The sequence below is a fragment of the Nelumbo nucifera genome, chromosome 8 (genome assembly GCF_055504915.1).
Source record: "Nelumbo nucifera cultivar China Antique chromosome 8, China Antique-T2T, whole genome shotgun sequence".
NCBI classification, from domain to species: Eukaryota; Viridiplantae; Streptophyta; class Magnoliopsida; order Proteales; family Nelumbonaceae; genus Nelumbo; species Nelumbo nucifera.
This window is the reverse complement of record NC_142656.1, coordinates 33,667,817-33,692,858: the sequence shown is the minus strand read 5'-3', so window position 1 is coordinate 33,692,858 and position 25,042 is coordinate 33,667,817. Positions and strand designations below refer to the sequence as shown.

Here is a 25,042-nt window from a genome sequence, read left to right as displayed (position 1 = left end):
AACCTAACCATAGATATATATATTATATTATATATATATATATGTATATATTAATAATTTATATTTTAAATATAATTTTTAATATGGAAAAGTGGAAAATTTCCTATATTTCTTAGTGTAAAATGTTTTATATCATAAATCTAATTTTTAAATTTATTTTTTAACAATTGCACTACAATTTTTAAAATTAAATTAAATTTTTAAGTTTAAATCTTTTAAACTGACTGACCAAACCAAAAAATTGACCCAAACTTATACAACTTTAGTGGGTTGGTTTTCACAAAAGGTCTGTCGCTTTCAACTAACCAACTTCCCAACCTGACTAGGTCAATTTGGTTAGCCAAATAGCCTACGATGACCGAAACGAACCAACTCATGAACACTCATAATTTCAGCTAAATTAATAGTCTCATCTCTGATAAATAACAATAGTTTAATCTCCAATAATTATTGAAAAATTATAGAAAAAATTATTGAAAATATATTGATAACAAAAAAATACAATAATTACAAAAATACAATAAATTAAATTTAAAATTTTCACTAATAGTAGTTTAATCTCCAATAATTATTGAAAGTTTTCTATTAAATAAAAAAACAAAATAAATTTATACATAACCATTGAAAATACATTTATCACGAAAACAATAAATAATTACTGAAATACAATAAATATTAATTTTAGTATATATAATTATATAATAAATACAGATTAAGAGTTTAAAATTATTAATAAATATTAATTTATTTGAAATTTATTTTCTCGAATTATTACTTGATATAAGTGAAATTAATTATTTGCAATATTATGTAAAAATATTAAATTATTATTAATTTCAATATTATGTTATAATTATTTTTCTACTTTTCAGAAATTTTTTAAATTTATTACATAATTTCTTTATTTTAACTATTTAAAATCTAGTTATGTTAAATATTTTGTTATTTAAAATACCCAGTTATTTAAATACTTAAATAATATGTAAAATATTTAAATTTTAAAATATTAGTTATTTATGGAATTTAACTATCACTAAAATCATTATTACATAAATTCATTATTAATTTTGTAACATATTCAATTATTATTAATTTTAATATTATGTTATAATTATTTGTCTGCTTTAAAGAAATTTTTTAAATTTATAACATAATTTCTTTATTTTAACTATTTAAAATCTAGTTATGATTAATACCTAGTTATTTAAATATTTAAATCATGTATAAAATTTTTAAATTTTTTTTATTTGAATTTTATTTATTTAAATATATTACATAGTATTAAATATTTGAAAAACATTTAAATTGATGTACCAGAAAAACATAATTTAAATTGTTAGTACATAATTTCGTGATTTATTTTGTAAAAAAATAAAATTATTTATTAGATGATTTTGTTATTTTAACTATGCAAAATAACAAAATAGGTAACTACCCCGAGCATGCTCAAGTATAAAAAAGAGGTAAATACCCCTTAAAAGGAGTTGGAACGGAGTAACTCCAACATCACTCACTCATTTACTTCCTACACCTACATTGTCTACCTAGCATTAATTCAGGGAGATTTGGTGCATCTGAGGAATCTCTCCAGGAGCACTTTTGCACTCTCCCCTGCTTCATACTTCGTACTAACTTGAGCATCAGAGCCTCTACCTCGGGTATCCACCCCGAGGTCTCTGACACTCCCTGTCTTGTAGTATCTCAGATCACCAAGGACTTCGCCTTGACTTGAAGTCCTCTTTTACCATAGTCCTCGGAAGGAGTACTTCACCTCGAATTGTTGTCCTTGGCTTCGGTCAACCTCTTTCGAGGCCCCGAGGTCCTCGACTAACGCTCGAAACTCGAAGAGTGAACTTACCTTGTTGCCCTCGGCCAACCCGTGTGGCAACAATATATATATATATATACACTCACACACACATATTTGTATATATAACTTTTGTATAGATATTTTGCATAGATATTTACATATGTATATATATTTGCATAAATACATTTATATATGTATAATTTTAGAGTGGGTTCATTGACCAACTCGAGCCTAGCCTGGGCCCGAGCCCGGCCTGGGCCCGAGCCCAACCCGAGTTCATCAAATTACAGGGCGGGTTGGGTTTGGGTTGGGAATATCGCAGTTGACCTCTGGCTCAGGCCTGGGTTGACCATAAACCCGGTCAAACCTGCTCGACTTGCACCCTTAACAACATATATTCTTTGGGGTTTTTACGTAAACTCTTGTTGATTTGAACTAATGTTTTAAGAAATGACCCGGAATTAGAATCATTATGGCCACCGATTTCGGGGTTGACAAATTCAATTATCGAGTTCAAATAGATGGCTCATTCTAACAAAAAAATTAAAAAAATAAAAAATAATAATTAAAATAAAAATAGCCAAAACCTTTGAATGGATCAACGATTCAATTGCTCGAATCAATGAATTGTTGACCAAATTAATGATTTTTGGCCAAAAATCAAGGAATCGATTGTCTAAATAATTCTTGAGCCGAACGGTCCGATCATCCCGATCAACGACGGATTGTACTTTGCACAATTTGAGATCAAGTGGGGGAATGAATCAAAATTGAAAGGGTATCGTTGATGAAGTTATTGATGATAAATAAAATAAAAACAAGGGAGAATGACTGTTGAACAAATCTTAAGAATTCTTAGCCCCACATAATTGGGGTAGGTGCACAAACGAGTATTGATATTTAGGGTGTTTTAGGGTGAGGATATTTGTAGGTTTAAATTGTATAAGATTGCATTGAAATTCAGAATTCTTCACTCTGGTGCACAGTTTACTTTTCCGAAAGAAAAAAACAGTAAAAATTTCTGAAGTGACTGAATCATAAATCTCTGCTTTATATATATATATATCCCTTGTCAGCATTGCGAGATTTCTTTTTGCCTTGACCGTGTTTTGGCTTGCAGCCTAGCCAAGACCAAATACTAAGCAACCCAACACTGATTACGCCACTCATACGTCACCCTAGGCGTTAGAATTCAGAAAGAATATTTCCGGTAGCCGGGTAGTAGGTAAAGTCACCGGCGGCAAACATGACCGGCTATTCAGGTAAACTTGTAGTAGGTGAAATCCTAAGTGGCATGGTGGAATATCTAGTTCCCTTAGTCAACAACGTAAGAACCGCAACCTACATCACCGGTTCACCGTCACCAAAACCTCACACACCAACCATATCTACTCTAACGAGACCCCTCTGCCAACTTTTTGTCTTTTAACAAATCCATAATTCCAATCAACTCCCTCCCACCAGTTCTCCAACCTTCCTCCACCAGTATATTACCTTCTCCTCTTGTGTTAGTCGTCAGGAGCTCAACCAACCTCACACCCGAACTCCTAAATCTCTCTCCCTCTCTCTTTCTCTCTTTCTCTCTCTCTCTCTCTCTCTCCATCTCTCCCACCCGAATGGCTCCATCTGCTCCAGTGGAAACGGCAACAAAGCCACAAGAATTCATTTACAGATCGAAACTCCCCAATATCTACATCCCAAACCATCTCCCTCTACACACATACTGTTTCGAGAATATATCCAAATTCAGCTCCCGGCCATGCTTGATAAACGGTGCCACCGGCGAAATACACACTTACGCCGACGTGGAACTCATCTCGCGGAAAGTAGCATCTGGCCTTAACAAACTGGGCATCAAACAAGGTCAGGTGATCATGCTTCTACTACCCAACTCGCCTGAGTTCGTCTTTGCCTTCCTCGGAGCTTCTTATCGCGGCGCCACCAGCACTACGGCGAATCCCTTTTATACCCCGGCTGAGATTTCCAAGCAAGCCAAAGCCTCGAAAGCTAAACTTATTATAACGCAAGCTTGTTATGTCGACAAAGTGCGGGACTTCGCCATGGCAAACGACGTTATGATCATGACTATTGACTCGCCCCACGAGGGCTGTTTGCATTTTTCCGAGTTGACTCAGGCGGACGAGTCAGAAATGCCCACTGTAAAAATTCACCCTGACGACGTGGTGGCACTACCCTACTCGTCTGGGACGACCGGGTTGCCTAAAGGTGTGATGTTAACTCACAAGGGCCTTGTGACCAGCGTGGCTCAGCAGGTTGACGGAGAGAATCCGAACTTGTATCTTCACTGTGAGGATGTGATGTTATGCGTGTTGCCTCTGTTCCACATCTACTCGCTTAACTCGGTGTTGCTTTGCGGTTTACGGGTTGGCTCGGCGATTCTGATTATGCAAAAATTCGAGGTTGTTGCAATGATGGAACTTATACAAAAGTATAAAGTGACCATTGGGCCGTTTGTCCCTCCGATCGTCCTGGCTTTGGCTAAGTGCCCTGTCGTCGATGACTACGATCTCTCCTCCGTTCGGACGGTGATGTCTGGTGCCGCGCCCATGGGAAAGGATCTTGAAGACACTCTCAGACTCAAGCTTCCCAATGCCAAGCTTGGACAAGTAAGAAATTTTATTCAATGCATACTGTGTTTGGCATGGTTTTTAAAATCGGCCCGGACCGGATGGTTGGACCGGTTGACTCCAAAACTGTTCAACCGGATTTTAAACCAGACGGTCGGACTGTTTGACCTGGTTCGGTTTGATAAGCTTTTGGTATTGAGTTTGGAAAATAACTAATGAATGAAACAGGGATACGGGATGACGGAGGCGGGACCGGTGTTGTCGATGTGTTTGGCATTTGCTAAGGAGCCGTTTGTGATAAAATCAGGATCATGTGGAACTGTGGTTAGGAACGCTGAGATGAAACTGGTTGAACCGGAGACCGGTGAATCTTTGCCTAGAAATCAACCTGGAGAGATTTGTATCCGAGGAGCCCAGATCATGAAAGGTACACTTTTGATCATTTTCTCTCCCACACTCTGTGGGGCCCTTTCTTTTTCTCTTTTTTTTTATCATAAATACGCTTTAGTGTTTCAAATGTGTTATTAATGGATTCTCTCACCTATCACTTTTTCTCTGCCGAACTTGAGGACTTACTTATATCCACCACTTAGGGGTGTCAATTGGACTGGATTTGGTCCAATCCAATCCAATCCAACGTAATGAATATTTTGGACCATTTTGAATCGGTCCAATTCAATGTTTGAACCGTCTAATTTGTTTAAATTCATTTTAATTTATATTAGTTTTAACTGAAATTTGGTCTATTGACACTTATATTCTTATTTTGCATTAATGGACTAGACATTGGTTCAATCTAACTCAATTCAGTATAAATTTATTAGAGATGGATCCTGAATCCAATAAATACTTTTAGAACATTAAGTCTGAATTGGTCTAATTCTATATTTTTGTTGATCCTCCAATCTATCGAAATTGATTTTGATGGGACAGGATCCAACCCAACCCTTATCCACCGGTAGAGTGCTAGGGTGCATGAATGCAAGCATCCTGGGAACAAACGAAGAGAAACTCTATATCAGACATACGGGGTCACTGTTTTACTTGTCCGTTTAACCCGTGTTAAGTAACCCAAGACCAAAGATGCCAGGTGGCTAATTGGTAAGGTCTCAAGCTGATTGTAGTGAAGATTTGGAATATCTTAGTAGGGGAATTGTCAGAAATTCTCATCTCAATGGGGTATCTTAGTAAGGATGAGCTGCAACAGCCCACTGTATAGTCCCATGGAAATTCTCATCTCAATGGGGTATCTTAGTAAGGGAATTACCAGAAATCAGACTTAGACCAGGTCTTGCTAACCTAGTAATGGGTCCCGGTTTACTTTGACCCAAAGATTATTCCGGGTTTTAGTTGGATGCAAGTCTTACAATATTGGCGGTGGTAGGTGTTGACCCAACATTGTTAATAGGTTTTTTATTAAGAAAATCTATGATGCATTGATGCCAAAAAGACATGTAAATGTGATTAGTTAATATATATGATACTCATTGATTGGTCACAATCTTCTTTTGTATCATAATAAAATGGATTTAAGTATATTATGAGAAGAATATGATAGGGAAAAACTTAAAGCCAATCAACCAGTATTATAAAAGAAGTGATCAATCAAATGGTATTCTTCAAATTCACAGGAGTATTTTGATTGGTCAAATCTCTTCCCATTATATATCTTTCTAGTATCACAAATTTTCCCATGTCTCCTCATTTTCAATGGGTGTTGAATGGTCATCTGATCAATTGAATCACTAACATGCTATGTGTTTTATTAAAAGATACATTTAATTTGATGATACTTTCCAACTTTCATTGTAAACAAATGATAATATTCACCTAAACCACTTAGCAATTGGTAAAGAGATTAGCCTGCTCCCTTTATTTATTTTATGTATTTTTTTATTTGTTGTTTAAAGTAGGTAATGGATAATGACCTCCTACCATTTGATGGGCCTACAAATTATCAAACTTTCCATCCAACATCATCTCACCTAATATTGAAAACCTGGACCATTGTGTGTAGCAAAAGAAATTAAGGATAGATGGTGATGGATATGAGATAACCAATTCAACTTATCTCCCCTAGTAATCTTGTAGGCAAGACACAGATTAAAGTAATATCCCTCTGAAATTTTAATGCTCAATATTTTATTTCAAGTTTGGAGTGGTGGTTCAAACCTCCTCCATCAAGTCAGGATCATCATTATTAAAATAAATGGCAACTCAGCTTCACCAACCCCTTAAAAGTCTATTTCCTCTACAATAAGGAAATCCAAGTGTATATATCATCGTCATGAATTATAGTATAAATATTCTTGTTGTCTGAATTTTTTGGATAGGATATTTCTTTGTTTATTGAGTCATGGTCTTAGGATCTCTGCCCAGAAGAACCTTATTCACACCTACCCATACGTCACTAAAATTGCACATTGAAAACATATCCTGTATTTGCCTGTTTCTGGAGATATTCCCATGTGGGTGGATGTGAGATGGTGAAAAAATTAGAGAGAGAGAGAGAATCAGAGGCCATTTAGAAAGAGATCAAATAATTCCCCACAAGATTGCCCCCGCAACATTTTGTGGGAGACAATCTTATGGGGGGCTGATTTGAATTCCATTTAGAAATGAGTCTCCTATTTATATTTTTCTTTTCAGTTTCCATTAGATCATGTACGGTTTGAAGGATAAAGTAGAAAACCTATGCAAGGTTTGTACAAATTTTCTACCTTTTTCTTCCTTTCCCTATCTTTTTTCCTTCAACCAAACATGGCTTGATTAGTTAATCTTAGTTAGACCGGGGCCAATTTGGTTCAGGTTCAAACAGGTCAACCAGGTCTCTGGTCTATTATGAATCTATATTCTCACATCTAGTCCATTCCAAAATCCCAAAATTCGAGTTATTGAATCTGAATTTACATTATTGTGTTTAAAATAAAGTAAAAATTGAACGACAATTTTGATGATACGAGAACGATATGATATCGAAAGAATATATAATTCGATTGTTTTTTTAAGCCCACGCCATTGCAAAAATAAAAGGACAGTGAAATGACATACTTGACCTTCTCTATTGTTTAGGCTATCTAAATGATGCGGAAGCGACGGAGAGAACCATTGACAAAGAGGGCTGGCTGCATACAGGGGATGTTGGCTACATTGACGATGATGATGAGCTATTCATTGTGGACCGATTGAAAGAATTGATCAAATACAACGGGTTCCAGGTGGCCCCCGCCGAGCTGGAAGCAATCCTCATCACTCATCCCGACATTTCTGATGTCGCCGTAGTTCCGTAAGTCCTCTCCCCATATTATAAAAACTAACCGGTTGGTCCGGTTCTGATTATGATCAAAGGCAACGGATTCTAACTAGGTCATCGCCGATTTAATCCAGTATGAAGGATGAACGAGCTGGAGAGATCCCAGTTGCATTCGTGGTGAGATCCAATGGTTCTCAGATCACCGAGGACGAAATCAAGGAATACGTCTCAAAGCAGGTGAATCTTGAATTCTTCTTTGTTTTTTTTTTATCCCCTTCCCTTAACCCCCCCAACCCTGGTTTTAAAGGGCTTAAGGCCTTAAGGGATGTTGAAACTTGAATCCTATTGATTAGGGGTGTTCAAAATTTTTTATTAAATCGATAATCGAATTGAACCAAATAAGCTAATTTTGGTTATTTTAGTTTTTGATTTGATTCAGTTTTATGATCTTAAAAATATCGGTTTTTAGTTTTTTGTTTGATTTGAGAAAAAAATTCAATCAAGCTGAATTAATCAAAATAAATACATATATTTATATTTTAATTCTAAATACATATATTAATAATGATATATAATATAATTTTAATTATAAATGTTGATATATTTTAATAATAATTATTAATAAAAATATAACATACATTTATATTTTAACTAACCAATTTAAAACCAACCAAACTGATTTAAATTTTATTTAATTTGATTCGATTCATAAAAATGACCTACTAAGAGCCTGTTTGGCACGTCTTTTCGTGCGATTTTTCAGCTATTTACAAGTTGCGAAGACTGATTTTCAGTCTATTTCCCTTTGGCACGCAGAAGATCTAACCACCAAAAGATGGAATACCGAAAAGACACAAAAAGCCCATTTTAAGCTGATTTTGGGAAATTCCAAATGAAGCTTTTCGTGTCTTTTGTGTTTTAATCTCGTGCAAAAAGACACGTATATGCCAAATGTGCTTCGAACTGCTCAAATCTTCATAAAAAAGATTAATTGATATTTTGCATGTCAAAACTACCACAAGATCTTCCAAAAAAATGCACCAAACAAGTCCTAAATTATCAATTAGATTCTATTTTTGAACCGAAAATGAAGACCCCTACCATTGATATATAATACAGAAATATCCATCAAATGCATATCATTAATTTGTTAAATCTCAGGCCCTCTTACTGCATGCTGGTGGTGCAGGTTATATATTACAAAAGAGTCAAGCGAGTCTTCTTCATTGAAGCCATTCCAAAGGCGCCATCTGGCAAGATCTTGAGGAAGGATCTGAGGGCAAAGCTAGCCGCTGGTGTTTCCAACTAGTTCTAACGAGAAAAAGGGCAAATCTGTATTTTGCTCCCTCGACTGCCCTTGCACCGAAGATAATATACACCTTCTTTGGGAATGGGATTCCTGGGGGATCTGATTGAATGCGTTGGTTCATTCAGATATAAAAGTAGGATGAAGAAAATTAAAGATTTTTTTTTTTTTTAATTTGTGAGTTTAAATATGTCAATATTTGATGTTATGAAGGATGTAGAAGACACTTGGGACATTGATGAAATGTTTTACAAAGTCAATTAATTGTTATATGTCAGATTGTTCATATATTCTCTTCATTTTCTATCTATTATCAGGGAAGTATGAGTTTTTAGTTTTTATTTTTTAATCAAATGAGCACTACATTTCCCCTGCTTCCTCCCATTTTTTTAGCTGGTTTGGTTCTTCGGTAATAACTGAAGTTCAGCTATTCAGTTGTTCAGTTTTTTGGTTTTTATATTTATAATATATATTATAAATAGATTCTTATAAATATATATATATATATATATATAATGCATATATACATTTATATATAATATATAGATAATATGTGATAATATTAAAAATATATAACATACATAAATATATACCACTGGTTAGGTTAACCATTGGTTTTTTCTATGTTAACTGAAAACCAAACCGGTCCTTTGGTTTTTAAAAAATATTGAATTGATCGATTTGATTAATCACATTTTTTGGTTCTGTTTTCTCGATTTGGTTCGATTTTTCAGTTTTTTGTTTTTTTATGAACACCTCTACCCTCCACAGAAACTCACAAGTGTCTCCCGAGAGACCTATTGCTTCCCAAAGTGTTTCTCAAGCACCTCCAAAATGTTTAAAAGCATAGAACTTTGCCATTCATCACATAAGTTGTTCTTGCAAACCCTATTAGCCATTGCATGGAAAAATTTTGTATTTCCATCCCCTTCCTTAATCCATTTGAGTTTTCATTTGCTCCAATCTTTTCATTCAACCAAATGCTCTCATTGGTCCACCTTAACTAATATTCTACCTTAGAGAGTTGTGGGGACAAACCACTTAACATTCTTAAATATGAAAATGTCAACAAACGACTCTATCTTCAATATAAGAAATAGGGTAAAAGACTTAAACATATCATGAGTTTTCATAAATTGACTTAAATATACCCTATGTTTTTCAAATAGGCTTAAATATACCTTATGGGCTGACCTAACTGGACTTAAGCATACCTCCATCAATAAAACAACCCATTTATAATTTTTAAAATCTATTTTTCCCTTATATGCAGGAAAAAGAAGAAAGAGAAGTGAGGTAAAAGAACAAGAAGAAAAAGAGGAGGAGGAATAAGAAGAAGAAATTGAATTTGGAATTCCTATCTTGAACCAGAAAAAAGGTTCAAATAAGAATTTATTTGGGAGTGTTTATGTTAAAAATAAGTGATTATCGAATAAGTGCTTAAAAACACATACTTATTCAAATAAGCACTTATTTGCATTTGTCACCTAGCTTTTTCAAATGCTTCATTTTAAAAAATAAGCACTTACTTCATATTAAGCATTTGATGGTATTTTTTTTCTCCAATGAGCACTTATTATTTCAAAAGACAACTTTAAAGTGGCACCCAATTTTTTCATGTGCTTCATTTTAAAGAAAAACATTTATTTCATATTGGGTGTTTGATGGTACTTTTCTCCAATGAGCACTAATTATTTCAAAAAACAACTTTAACTCTCATTTCAAGAGTGCCAAGCTTAAAATCAAGCACAAGTAATAGTTTTCATGGAATATTAAAGAACACCCGAGCCCATTGGGTGATCCGGTGGAATTCTGGTGGATGATAGCCAGCCACCCCCTTGAATAAAAGATGCCACTGTAAATTGGGTTGCCTCCATTTCTATTTTTGAATAAAACCACCATAGAACAAAGAATTGAGAACTACAATAGAAGTCAATAGTCGATTGCGTCTTTCTATCTTGGTTCGTTGAACAGAGACTAAGAGAACTTAGAAATGGCACATATGAAGCAGACTGCAAGGAAATCAACAGGAGAGAAGGCTCCTCGAAAGCAGTTGGCAACTAAAGCGGCTCAAAAATCGGCACCGGCAACCAAAGGAGTGAAGAAGCCTCACAGGTTCAGGCTTGGAACTATTTCTCTTGGTGAGATCAGGAAGTACCAAAAGAGCACGGAACTCTTAATCTAGAAGTTACCTTTCAGCATGTCATCCGTGAGATGTTGAAGACTTCAAAACAAATCTACGATTCCAGATCAACGCTGTCGCAGATCTTCAAGAAGTTGTCGAGGCCTACTTGGTGGGTTTCTTCGAAGGCACCAACCTCTGTTCCATTCACGCCAAGAGGGTCACCACTATGCCTAAAGATATTCAGCTTACCCGTAGGATTCATGGTGAGAGGGAATGAGGGAGGCTAAGACAATTCTATTGTGCCTCATTTTCGTTATTCTCTTGTTATTTTTGTTTTGCACTTATAATTACCTCACCATTCTAACCATCCAGTTGGGTTTATCAGATCATCGAGATACGAACCTATAAATACTATTCTCAAGTATTCTTTCCATGGTCGACCAAGGTATGTGTTGACTGATGATTTCACCGGACTAAGTTCTGCCATTGTGATGACTTTACAGTTGAGGATGGAAGTGTTGGTGTTCTGGTTGGATTCAATTAAGAACCCCAACTTTTGCTTTTGATCCTCCTTTCCTTTTACTTGTTGAATTGGACTCAATTAAAACTACAAGTTTCCTTGTCGAACTCCTTGCTTTGGAAGTTCTCTGTAGCAATTGCCAAAAAGTATAGTGAAAAGATGATGGAGAAGGTGAAGTTTTGTTGCTGGTTGGACCTAGTGAAGTTTTGCCATCTATTGGAGAAGACGATGGAGAAGAAAGGGTTGAATCGCCAAACCCTATGTGTTTTACATTCGAGTGGCATAAGTGGTATTAATAAGAACTTAGAAAAAGTTAGAATTTTGGGCTTCTCCAATAAATCCTTATTTTTAAAATAAGCACTTATTTCAAGCTTATTTCCTAAACGCCAATAATTACTTAATGGTGTCTCGGCCCAAAATAAGTGCTAATTTAAATTAGCACTTATTTTTAAGCATTCCCAAACTTGGCCTTATCTTGAACTAGAAAAAGGTTCAGATAAGAATTTATTTATCAATCAAAGTCTTTCCCTCTCATTATTTATGTTCGTTCTAGGATTATCTTCTATGGCTACCTCCACTCTATCCCCCGTAACCCATTCTTAGGTAGTCTACACTTTAACTCCTCTCCCATTTTTGTTTCAACTATTTAAAATAGAGTTTATCACTGATGTTGTTTTCTTTCATTTAATTCCATTTCTCATCTCTGCCCTAGCAAGAGTGGGGTGTTTTCTCCATCCCAAGCTCTATTGGTGAAACCCATGATGACCCAATTGGTAAGGAAAGAAAATATTGTGAGTATAACTTGTTAGGCAACAAGCATTCCAACTAATGATCGCGTTCCTAACATGAGTAAGAGGTAACTCATGAATTTGCTTCTCTTGGGTGTTGTACCACTCCCAAACGCAGGCATGCTGGTTCACTATGGTGTGACATTTATTTAACTATCTAATAATTAAATTCTTTATAATCTCCAATATATAGTGTGATCCTAGTCAATCTTTACAAAATGTGTCAAATTAGGTAGGAAATGAAAGGTGTTTAGCAATACTACTTCACTTTTATTACAATAGTCTACAAGGAAGTTAGTCATCTGATTAGCATACTATCCCTCTTAAAAGCAAATAACTTAATAGACACAAATAGTTCAATACAACTCCAAAAGCTATGTGGCTCACTAGATGTTTATTTTTTTTTTTAATTTTTTGTGTGACTTTCTGTTCTATGATATGAAGTTATTTGTCATTTAGAAAGGGAAAGAGAGAGATAAGAATTCCCTTCTCTTTGTCAATTGTAAGCAACAAGAAGATCATGGCCTGCTCAAAAAAGGAGTTGCCACCCATCTTTTAGAGAAAATGTGCCCTTATTTCAGTTTTGACAATTGGATTTATCTTTGAAATAGTGACTCCATTTTCCACAGGAAAGGCACTCTACCAAGAGATTTTTAGGATTCGGATGGATTGAGAGAACATAGGTGTTTGACACTCCTCTATCCAAGCTATTGTAGTAGCCCAATATGGTAGTTCTTTATGCTTAATTTCCAACGAAAACCAATAAAAAGATCACTAAGAATTCTTGAAGTCTTATGAAAAATGCTTCCAATTTCTTCTGGAATTGGTTTAAGGAGATGTTATCAGGCCTTAGGTACTAATTTTCCTAAGACCCTCACCTCTTTACTTCTTTATCCCATTATGGAAGCAACTAAGAATGCAAGTTCTCTAAGGTTTCAGAATTTCAAAAAACCCAGACTAAACTAAAGAATAAAGGAATTCCTAACTTAAGTTAAATGATAGAGTGAGAGACTTATGTCTCATATAGGACCTTGGAAAGGGTTTTCCAATAGTTGAAATAAGTTGAAGTGATATTTGTATGAATTATTGAGCTAGGGGAGTACTTTTAGTTGGCTTTTAATGTCAAGAGAAGTCTAAAAATTGTCAAAGCTTGAAGAATTTTTGTAAATCTCCAATTTGAAACACAATGGGTGGATTTGAAGGTTAATGCATGTAGTGTGTGCCATGGCTCTATATTCAGCTTCAACACTACTCCTTACCACAACGGTCTGCTTCTTACTCTTCCATGTCACAAGATTTCCTCCAAGAAATGTGCAGTAACATGTAGTAGATCTTCTATCCGACACTGAGCCTACCCAATCTACATCTATATACCCAATTACCTTAAGTCTTCCTCCTGGCTTGTACAATAACCCACGGCCTAGAGCTCCCTTCAGGTACCTTACAATTCTAAGAACTGCATCCCAGTGAGGTATTTGAGGGTTCTGCATAAAATTGACAAACCACACTAACTGCAAAGGAGATGTCTGGTCTTATGATAATCAGATAGTTCAGCTTCCCCACTAACCGTTTGTATCTTCTAGGATCATCAAATATTTCCCATGTATCACTGCTCAACTTAGCATTTGGTTCTATGAGAGTTTCAGTTGGTTTTGCACCTAATAGTCATGTTTCATCTAAAAGATCAAGAACATATTTTCTTTGGAATAGGTTTACACCTTGTTTTGATATGGCAACTTCTATACCCAAGAAATACTTCAACTTCCAAAGGTCTTTTATTTGAAAATGGTTTTGTAGAATGACCTTTAGTTTATCAATCCCCAATCTGTCATTGCCAGTTATGACAATATCACCCACATAGACCACTAATAAAATCTTTTTGGCTTCTGAATCATAGCTAAACACTGAGTGGTCAACCTGACACTGTTTCATTCCAAAATTCTTCACCACTTCACTAAACTTCCCAAACCAAGCACGAGACGATTGTTTCAACCCATAAATTTCCCTTTTCAGTCTACAGACCTTACCATCCTCCCCCTGAGCAATAAACCCAGGTGGTTGCTCCATATATACCTCCTCCATAAGGCCACCGTGAAGGAAGGAATTTTTAATGTCAAGTTGAAACAAGGGCCAATCATACATAACTGCCAGGGAAATTAAGACACAGACGGAGCCAATCTTAGCCACTAGAGAGAAGGTCTCCATATAGTCCACCCTATACAACTATTAATAACCTTTAGCAACAAGTCTTTCCTTAAAATGCTCGACACTGCCACCCGACAAGTATTTAACAGTATACACCCATTTACAACCCAAAACATGCTTACCGAGAGGAAGAGTAGTGAGTTCCCACGTTTGAGTATGCTGAAGAGAAGAGAGTTCTTCCTCCATTGCTTGACGCCACCCGGGTGAGGTAAGGGCCTTTTGGACATTCTTAGGTATAGAGATAGATGATAACAATGAAACAAACTGGCGATGTGAAGCAGAAATGCGAGAAACTGAAACAAAATTGGAAATGGGATGGAGGGTACAAATACATTTACCTTTTCGTAAAGTAATGAGAAGATCAAGTTCTAAAGGTTCTGGGACAGGAGCAACAAAAGGATCCGCAGACAAGGTAGAAGCTAGAGGAAGATTATAACTTTGCATTTTGATGCCTTAAGGGCATCAATTCAGGCGTATTTTCGGCCTTAGAATAGTCAAGATGTGCCCTTTTCGTAGTTAAATGCAACATTGTGGCCTCTAAGGGTCTCTATGCAAATTATGGGGAAAACTGAAAAGTTTTCATCGCTGAAATACAGATTTTGGGAAGCTGGTGTGAAGTCCAGCTAAGAGAGAGGGTGTTTTTGTGAAAACCTGAAAGCAGGAGGGCGCCTCCTAGCTGCTAAACCCAGTTTGGCGCCCCTCCTATTGTATTAGCATTCTCCCCACGCCTTAGAAAACCCTAGGGTGCCTTTTAACCCATTCTTTTCACTCTTAACAAACCCTACCCACCCCTAACAACTAAATGCTCACCTTCCATACCTTCTAATCTCCACCATCCATTCTAGGGCACTCTCTTTTTAGCATTCTAACCCTAAGAACCACCTAACTTCTAATCTTCACCATTCAGCCTTTAGCCATTAAATCTCAGCCTTACATAATATTGGGTGCCTTCTTTTTTTATCAACCTTAGGATCACCTAAAACCATCCTAACCCTTCATTCTAAAACCCAGTTGTTGCCCCCTCTTTCCCTCTATTTCCAGTTGTATCCACCATTCTTTATAAAAATGACCCAGGGGCCCTATAGAAGGGGTTGGTCAATTCACCCATGTAAGAAGGAAGGCTGATCTTGAGAAGTTCAAGGGTAAAGGAAGAGGAGGACACCCAAGCAAGAGGAGGGGTTCCTACTTGCAGTTCGCCAACACCATTATTGCCACCTCTGGATTTGAATCCCAATCATTTTTTCTTCAATTTTAGAATTACTTTTTGTTCTTTAATTTCTAGTTTATTTTTCCTTCCTGCAAATTTTACTTTTATTAGATTTAATTTATACTATATTTCTTTTCTACAGATCTAAAATTCGGCCAGGTAAGATGGAAGGCCTAGCTTGAGAAGTTCGAGGGTCAACGGTAAGATCTGGAGACTGCTACCTCTGATCGAATTGCAGATTTCTCCTTCTTAATTTCCATTGTTTATTTATTGCTGTTATGTTTTATTTTCAGTAGTGTTCGAACTCCATTTTTATTTAATTCAAATTTAATTAATGAAAGTTTTGTGATTCTGCAATTTCCCTTTGCATTCTTTTACGCGGATTAAGGTTTGTAATAATTTTTTCCTCGCTTCCCTATGGATACGACCTATTCTCACCATTTACTATGTTTATAGTTGCTGTGAGAAACGGAAAAACTATAAATGTTTAAACTGGTGTTCCGGAGTGTTTAATGACACGCTTCTGGACACACCAAGTTTACGGCACCGTTGTCGGGGAAGCAACGGAGAAAAAATTTTATTTACTTTTTCTGGATCAGTTTCATTATTTTTTCTTTTTCGTTTTATTACTTGATCCGTTATCTTAGTTGAATTTTTGTTTCTCTTGGATTTTGGAGGACGTAATAGCAAAAGGTGCGGTACCGGAGCATTGTGAGACTGTGGGACGGAAGAGAAACTAGATTTCATTGCAAGTGTAGTCGTTCCATTTTATTTTTATTTTTCTTATTTTTATTTTCAAACTCTCTTTTTATAGAATAGTGATTTTCGAATTTTAATTAATTTTCTTTAAAAATATCTGATTTATTTTTTTAGTATTATTTTTCTGTCGTTTTGTTTCTAGATTTATTTTTCTTTCTTTGTTTTAATTTCTTGTTCGAATTTCTATCTTATTAGGTTTGTGTTTTTCTTTTATTTCAAAAAAAAATTCATTTATTTTATTTTATTTTATTTTATTTATAGTTGCATAAATTTCTTTTGTTTATTTTATTTTTGGTTTAATTTTTTGGAATAGCAATTTTCAAGTTAGAATTTATTTTGGTAGTAGTTAATTTCGTTTTTAAGCATAATTATTTATTTTATTTTCTATTTGTTATAATTAATTGTAGCTTTATTTAATTTCTTTTTTTTAGTTATTTAATTGAATGGTTAATCGTTAAATAGGAAATTGTTTAAATTTTTGAATTTGAGTTTAAATTTTGAATTTGAAATTTGAAATTCAAATTCAAATTCAAATTCAGATTTGAATTCAAATTCAAATTCGAAATTTAAACTCAAATTCGAAAATTTAAACAATTTCCTATTTAACGTTTATTATTAAATTAAATAACTAAAAAAAGAAATTAAATAAAGAAACAATTAATTATAACAAATAGAAAATAAAAGAAATAATTATGCTTAAAAACGAAATTAACTACTACCAAAATAAATTCTAACAAGAAAATTTCTATTCCAAAACATTAAACCGAAAATAAAATAAACAAAAGAAAATTATGCGGCTATAAATAAAATAAAATTAAATTAATGAATTTTTTTTGAAATAAAAGAAAAACACAAACCTAATAAGATAGAAATTCGAACCAGAAATTAAAATAAAGAAAGAAAAATAAATTTAGAAACAAAATGACAGAAAAATAATACTAAAAAAATAAATTGGATTTTTTTAAAGAAATTAATTAAAAATTTGAAAATCACTATTCTATAAAAAAAGAGTTTGAAAATAAAAATAAGAAAATTAAAAATAAAATGTAATGACTACTCCTGCAATACAATCCAGTTTCTCTTATTTTCTCTTCCGTCCCGCAGCTCCGCAATGCTCCGGTACCCCACCTTCTGCTATTACGTCCTACAAAATCGAAGAGAAACAAGTGAGATAACGAATTAAGTAATAAAACGAAAAAGAAAAAATAATGAAACAAATCCGGAAAAAGTAAATAAATTTTTTTTTCCGTTGCTTCCCCAGCAATGGCACAAAAAACTTGGTGTGATCCGAAGAGTGTCATTAAACACCCCGGAATACCAGGTTTTTAGCGCCGTTTCCGGGGAAACAACGGAGAAAAATTTTTATTTACTTTTTCCATATATGTTTCATTATTTTTTCTTTTTCGTTTTATTACTTGATCCGTTATCTCTGTTTAATTCTTGTTTCTCTTTGATTTTGCAGGACGTAATAGCGAAAGGTGGGGTACCGGAGCATTGTCGGACTGCGGGACAGAAGAGAAAAGTAAAGAAACTAGATTGCATTGTAGGTGTAGCCGTTCCATTTTATTTTTAATTTTCTTATTTTTATTTTCAAACTCTTTTCTTATAGAATAGTGATTTTCGAATTTTTAATTAATTTTCTTTTAAAAAAATCCGATTTATTTTTTTAGTATTATTTTTCTATCGTTTTGTTTCTAGATTTATTTTTCTTTCTTTATTTTAATTTCTTGTTCGAATTTCTATCTTATTAGGTTTGTGTTTTTCTTTTATTTCAAAAAAAAATTTGTTTAATTTATTTTATTTTATTTATGGCCACATAATTTTCTTTTATTTATTTTATTTTCGGTTTAATTTTTTGGAATAGCAATTTTCTTGTTAGAATTTATTTTGGTAGTAGTTAATTTCGTTTTCAAGCATAATTATTTCTTTTATTTTCTGTTTGTTATAGTTAATTGTTGCTTTATTTAATTTCTCTTTTTTAGTTATTTAATTGAATAATTAATCGTTAAATAGGAAATTGTTTAAATTTTTGAATTTGAGTTTAAATTTCGAATTTGAATTTAAATTTAAATTTTAATTCAAATCTGAATTTGAATTTGAATTTAAAATTTCAAAATTTAAATTTCGAATTAAAAAAATAATAATAAATAAAATAATCAAATAAATAAATAAATAAAATATTTTAAAAGTTTTGCATTTGCATTCCAACATTTAGGGTTTCATATTCTAGAGCATGCATCATATAGGTTTATTTAATTGCTGAAATTATTTTGTTAGTTGTGAATGTGCTTGGTTTCTTTTTATTTTAATTGCTTCTTGTGCTTAGTTTATTTTATTCTTTTATATTATATTTCTGAATTGCATTTTAGAAATAATTGTTCGTGCATTGTAGTTAGTTGCATTCATTTTGTGTTTATTTTGTCTTTTTGTTAATCCATTTTAAGGGCATTTAACTTAAATAAGTTAAGGTAGGGATTTCATCACCCTTCCTTGGCCCAAAAATCACCACCTTTCATGTGCGGGTTCACCCTAACCCTAATTTAAAATTTGGGTAGGAAGATCATTTAGGGAAGCTTCACACTTGGTTCAAAGGTGTGCTGAATTTTGGAAAGCTTATAATTACTTTCCATAACCAGCGGTTGGTTTCTAAGGAAAGAGGTTAAACGGCTACGCCTAAGCGGGTTTGTGGTTACTTAATTAGGTCCTCGCAAGAGCAAGGGGAGCCTCCCACATCCCCACCTCTTACATGGCTAACCAAAAGAAGTGGTGTAATTCCAAGTGAACCTAAGAGGATTCACATTGGTTGAACCATTAGTTTAGGAAACCCTAGGTCAGACCTTAGGTCGTGTGGTTGATTTGCTTGCATTTCTTTTTTAAATTTAAAAATTCAAATTTGAATTTAAATTTCAAAATTCAAAAAATAAAAAATTTAAATTAAAAAATCCAAATTTGAATTTAAATTTCAAAAATTTAAATTTCAAATTTCAAAAATTAAAAATTTAAAATTTAAAAATTAAAAAAAAATTCAAATTTGAATTTAAATTTCAAAATCCAAATTTGAATTTAAATTTCAAATTTCAAAAAAAAAAATAAAAATAAAAATTGAATTTAAATTTCAAAATCTAAATTTGAATTTAAATTTCAAAAATTTATTTCAAACTTCAAATAAAAAATAAAAAAAGAAAAAAGAAGAAAAAAATAAAAAGAAAAATTTAAAATTCAAATATGAGTATAAATTTCAAAATTTAAATTTAAAATTCAAATTCAAATTTAAATTTCAAATTTCAAAAAAAAGGGGGGGGGGGTTGAAACAAAATGAATTCAATGGCTGGAGTTTGTGGAATGAGAAACTACTTCCAACTTAAGCCACAGATAGACTGGAACCATGTGTCTCAACAATTGGACAAGATTAATGAGATGGCCCACAGAATTGATCAAGTCCTTGCATATCATCAACAAAGTGGCCCATACCCAAGCTTGTCATCTTATCCATCATGTTCCATCTGTGCAAGCCTGGCCCATCATGTTAGCCAGTGCCCTGCGGCGGGCCCATGTCAACCAGTCATTCCAAACCAAGTACATGCGGTCAATAGATCTTTCCAACCCAATGCTAACCCATTCTTTAGCCCATACAACCCTGGGTGGAAAAATCAACCCAACTTCACTTATAGGGCCCAAAACCAAGAAACCCCCTACCAGAGAGGCACTCCCAATGGTTTGAAGCCCAGACCCAGTTGGAGTACAATAGTTACCCTAGGACTCAATCGGCTCAACCATGTCAAACCTATACACAGTCCCAATAGTATCATCATCCATCTAACTCCATGGCCCAGCAATTTCATAGGCCACAAGTAAAGAACCAATTCCAGCAGATGTACCCTATGAGTCAACCGGCTCAAGCTTATCAAGCTTACCCACAACCTCCTCAAGCCCATACAATAGATGACCAATTCATGCAGCTTCAGCAACTGATCCTAAATCAGCAACAATCCATCGATAGACTACAGAAACAAATAGGACAGCTGGCAAAAGTCAAGGTGAGGAGAGAAGTAGGGCAACTATCAAGTCAACTAGTTGCGAACCCTAGAAATCAGCCACCGGTTTTTCCTCCACAGCAGATTCAACCACCTCCTAGGAACCCTAAGCTTGAAAATACCAAGGCTATTATAACCTTAAGGAGTGGGAGGATTTTAGAGGACCCGTGTGAGGAAAAGAGAAATAATGAAGAAGAAAATGAGCAAGAAAACCATAATTTGGGGCAGAAAGAAAAAAGAAAGGAAAATCTAGAGCCTATAGTGAACCAACCCATAGTTCCCTTTTCAACTGCACTCACAGTCGGGCCGGTGCGAAAGAACAAAGAGACTCGCAATGAGGAGAGCAAGGAAGTCCATATTAACTTCCCTCTCCTCGACGTGATCCAACATATCCCGGCCTATGCCAAGTTCTTGAAAGAGCTATGTACTCAAATGATGGAGCCACAATCGGCCCCACAAAAAGTGATGCTCTTGGCAAATGTTAGTGTGACTCTCCTAAACCAACTTCCCCGAAAGCTGAAAGACCCGGATGCTCCTCTCATAAACTATGTCATCTCTAGAATCACCTTCGAGCGGGCCATATTGGATCTTGGGGCCAGTATAAATCTGCTTCGGTTTATTTATGACAGGTTCAAGATCATCGAGTTAAAACCTACTCTGATAATTCTGCAATTCGCTAATTGGTCGATCAAGAGTCCTCGAAGTGTTATCGAGGACATCATTGTTAGGGTAAAGGGTTGTCACTTTGCATTGAATTTTATCATCCTAGACATGCCCCCAATCGAGGAACTGAACCATATCCCAATAATCTTAAGATGACCATTTTTTACAGCGGCCAATACAAACACCAACTGTAAATCAAGAGAAATAAACATTTCATTTGGGGAGCAGAAAGCCCTGTTAAATGCTTTTAGTGCCTCTAAGCATCCAAACCTAGGGGAAGATGAGAGCAAGATAGATGTAGTTGATGATCTTTTAGATGCTCTGTCTGCTCCTTGGTTAGTCCAGTCTGAGCTCTATTTGTTTGAAGATGAAAGTGAGTCGGAGAGTATAGATGGAAGAAGTGCATAAATGTGTCTAGCTGAAGATGTTAAACTTAGCGTTGGTTGGGAGGCAACCCAACGTAATTTTTAGTTATTCTTCTTTTAGGATTTGAGCTTTTTCTTTTCTTGATTCGAGACCATGTGGCAAACCTTGAACCCCTCAGGAGAACCTATTAATTGTTCCCTTTGGCCCAAGCCCTTTTTTACATCAGTCTACTTATGCCATTGGGGACAATGGAATTTAAGTTGGGGGGTGAGGAAAGAGAGAGAAAAATTAATATATATATATATATATATATATATTGAAAAAAAATTGAAAAGCTAAGCCTTTAAAAATGTAGAATTAAAATTTCACTAAAATTTAAAAAAAAATCCATTAAAAGAGATTCCCAAACAGAAAAAGTTGAGGATACTGATAAAAGAATATTGAATTCTATAGAAATTGGTAGCAAGTGATAGGAGTCAAAAGTTGGTCTTATTTGAATATTGTCGAAACCATTTAGAAATTTGAAAGTACTTCCAAGTTTGCCCCTGCCAAGATAAGAAGAGAGAGATTGAGAAATTAGACAAAAAAAATTCTTCAAAATTGTTAGAGACAGTGGACTACCCTGAACTGTGCTTCTGCAAAAAAAAAGTAAATAAATAAATAAATAAGAGAGAGAGAATAAAAGGTTAATGGACACCCTAGACTTACTAACCGGGTCTCTTCACCTAAGTCAAGTGTCGAGATTCGCGTCAAACGGAAAAGGGAATGCCAAAGACACTCACCTAACACTTAGTAACCGGGTCTCTTCACCTAAGGCAAGTGTCGAGATTCGCATCAAACGGTGGAAGGTAGCAATAAAATAAAAGTGTACAAATCAAGTTTAGGAGTAGAAATCCACTATCAGAAATGATAAGAAGAATACATGTCTGATTTTAAAAATCAATCTCAACTTATCAAAACAGTCTACAAATGGAAGGGTAAATAAGATTTTTAAGCCAAGTTTCTGTAATATTCAAAACAAAACGGTTTTACCCCTAAAACCCAATACCAATTTATGCATAGTTTGAGAATGCTGGAATTAGGATGCTTGACTAATTCTGTTAGGGAGCATCTTGAAATGAGAAAGATCTCTATGATCAGTGTAATTTTAAGACTGCATTGCTAATGGACTAGCAATGTTTAAGTTGGGGGGTGTGATAACTCTGCATTTTGATGCCTTAAGGGCATCAATTCAAGGGTATTTTCGGCCTTAGAATAGTCAATATGTGCCCTTTTCCCACTTAAATGCAATGTTGTGGCCTCTAAGGGTCTCTGTGCAAATTCTGGGGAAAATTGGAAAGTTTTCATGGCTGAAATGCAGATTTTGGGAAGTTGGTGTTAAGTCCAGCTGAGAGAGGGGGTGTTTTTGTGAAAAAGAGGGCGCCTCCTAGCTGCTAAACCCAGTTTGGCGCCCCTCTTACTGTATTAGCATGCTCCCCACGCCTTAGCGAACCCTAGGGCGCCTTTTAACCCATTCTTTTGACTCTTAACAAACCCTAGCCACCCCTAATTACTAAATCCTCACCTTCCATCCCTTCTAATCTCCACCATCCATTTTAGGGCACTCTCTTTTTAGCATTCTAACCCTAAGAGCCACCTAACTTCTAATATTCACCATTCAACCTTTAGCCATTAAATCTCAGCCTTACATAATATTGGGTGCCTTCTCCTTTTTTTCTCAGCCTTAGGATCACCCTAGAACCATCCTAAGCCTTCAATCTAAACCCTAGGGCACCCATATTTTTGCTAAAACCCAGCTGTCGCCCCCTCTTTCTCTCTATTCCCAGTTGTATCCACCCTTCTCTATAAAAAGGACCCCAGGGGCCCTGTAGAAGGGGTTGGTCAATTCATTCAAGTAAGAAGGAAGGCTGATCTTGAGAAGTTCAAGGGTAGAGGAAGAGGAGGATGCCCAGACAAGAGGAGGGATTCCTACTGGTAGTTCGCCAACACCACTACTACCACCTCTGGATTTGAATCCCAACCATTTTATCTTCTGTTTCAGAATTACTTTCTGTTCTTTAATTTCCAGTTTATTTTTCCTTCCTACTAATTTTACTTTTATTAGATTTAATTTGTACTTAATTTCTTTTCTATAGATCTAAAATTTGGCCGAACAGACACAAAAAAAGTGACATCAGGACAGACATAGAACTTCCGAGTAATGGGATTGTAACACTTATACCCTTTCTGGGTCTGAGAGTAGTTAAGTAAGATACACTTAATAGAGCGTGCCTCCTGCTTGTCTAACCCATGACTCAGATTGTAAACAAAGCACACACAGCCAAAGACCTGGGGTGTTAATGGAATGGGAGACAAGGTGAGGAACAGAATAGAAAAGGGAGACTGACCATGAAGGATGAAGGAGGGCGTCATTAATAAGTAAACAAGCAATAAGCATAGCATCACCCCAAAATCGTTTAGGAACACTCATATGATGAAGAATAGACTGAACAGTTTCAAGGAGATGACGGTTCTTTCGTTCAACCACCCCATTTTGTTGAGTGGATGCACATGAAGTTTGATGAATGATGCCATGCTGTTCTAAATATTGTTGAAAGGAAGTAAGAAAGTATTCACGATCATTATCTAAATGAAGAACTTTGATTGGAACACCAAGTTGTGTACATATTTCAGCATGGAATTTTTGAAAAATGAAAAATAATTCACTCATTTCTTTCATTAAATAAATCTATGTCATCCTTGAACAATCATCAATAAAAGTGACAAAATACTTGTAACCATTATAAGACTTTATTTTAATCGGACCCTAAACATCTGAATGAACTAAAGCAAAAGGACTCAACATACGACTATCAACTTTAGGACTGAGGAAACCCAATGGTCTTTCCCATACTGACACGACTCACACTATAAAGACGACAAATGACTCAAAGATGGAACTAGTATCTTGAGTGCCTTGAGAGATGGATGTCACAGCCGACAATGCCATTGTAGAGGAGTGAGTGAAGTCTAAAGTGCAACTGACGATCCACCACCATCAAGATAATACAATCCATCGGATTCATACCCCCCACCAATCTTCTTCCCTGTCTTGAGATCCTAAAAAACACAAAAGGAAGGGAAAAATGTAATAGAGCAATTAAGAGTCTTAGTTAATTTACTGAATAACATAAGATTGAATGGAAATTTAGGTACATATAAAACAAATGATAATGAAAGAGAATTCGTGTCAACATTACCAACACTATAGATGGGAAAAGAGGAACCGTTGGCAAGGGTAACAGTTTGAGATGTGGAAGTTTAAGAGAGGGAAGAGAACACACTTGGAGTCCTGATCATGTGATCAGAGGCTCCACAGTCAATAATCCAGAGAAAGGGTTTGGATGCCAGACAAGCTATACCTGAGTGTGCAAGGGTG

General features: G+C 35.0%; 1 protein-coding gene and 1 pseudogene across 1 annotated transcript; both read left to right on the top strand.

The window, feature by feature from the left end:
- The first annotated feature begins 3,230 nt into the window (after positions 1 to 3,230).
- Positions 3,231 to 9,256, top strand: LOC104603180 (4-coumarate--CoA ligase 2-like). The gene is made up of 5 exons (XM_010267151.3): positions 3,231 to 4,437; positions 4,627 to 4,825; positions 7,471 to 7,684; positions 7,786 to 7,888; positions 8,841 to 9,256. The coding sequence occupies exons 1-5, from the start codon at positions 3,427 to 3,429 to the stop codon at positions 8,958 to 8,960; spliced, it is 1,647 nt and encodes a 548-aa protein (XP_010265453.1). The 5' UTR covers positions 3,231 to 3,426; the 3' UTR covers positions 8,961 to 9,256.
- Positions 9,257 to 9,601: 345 nt separating this feature from the next.
- LOC148789840 (histone H3.2-like) lies at positions 9,602 to 15,322 on the top strand (annotated as a pseudogene).
- Positions 15,323 to 25,042: the final 9,720 nt, after the last annotated feature.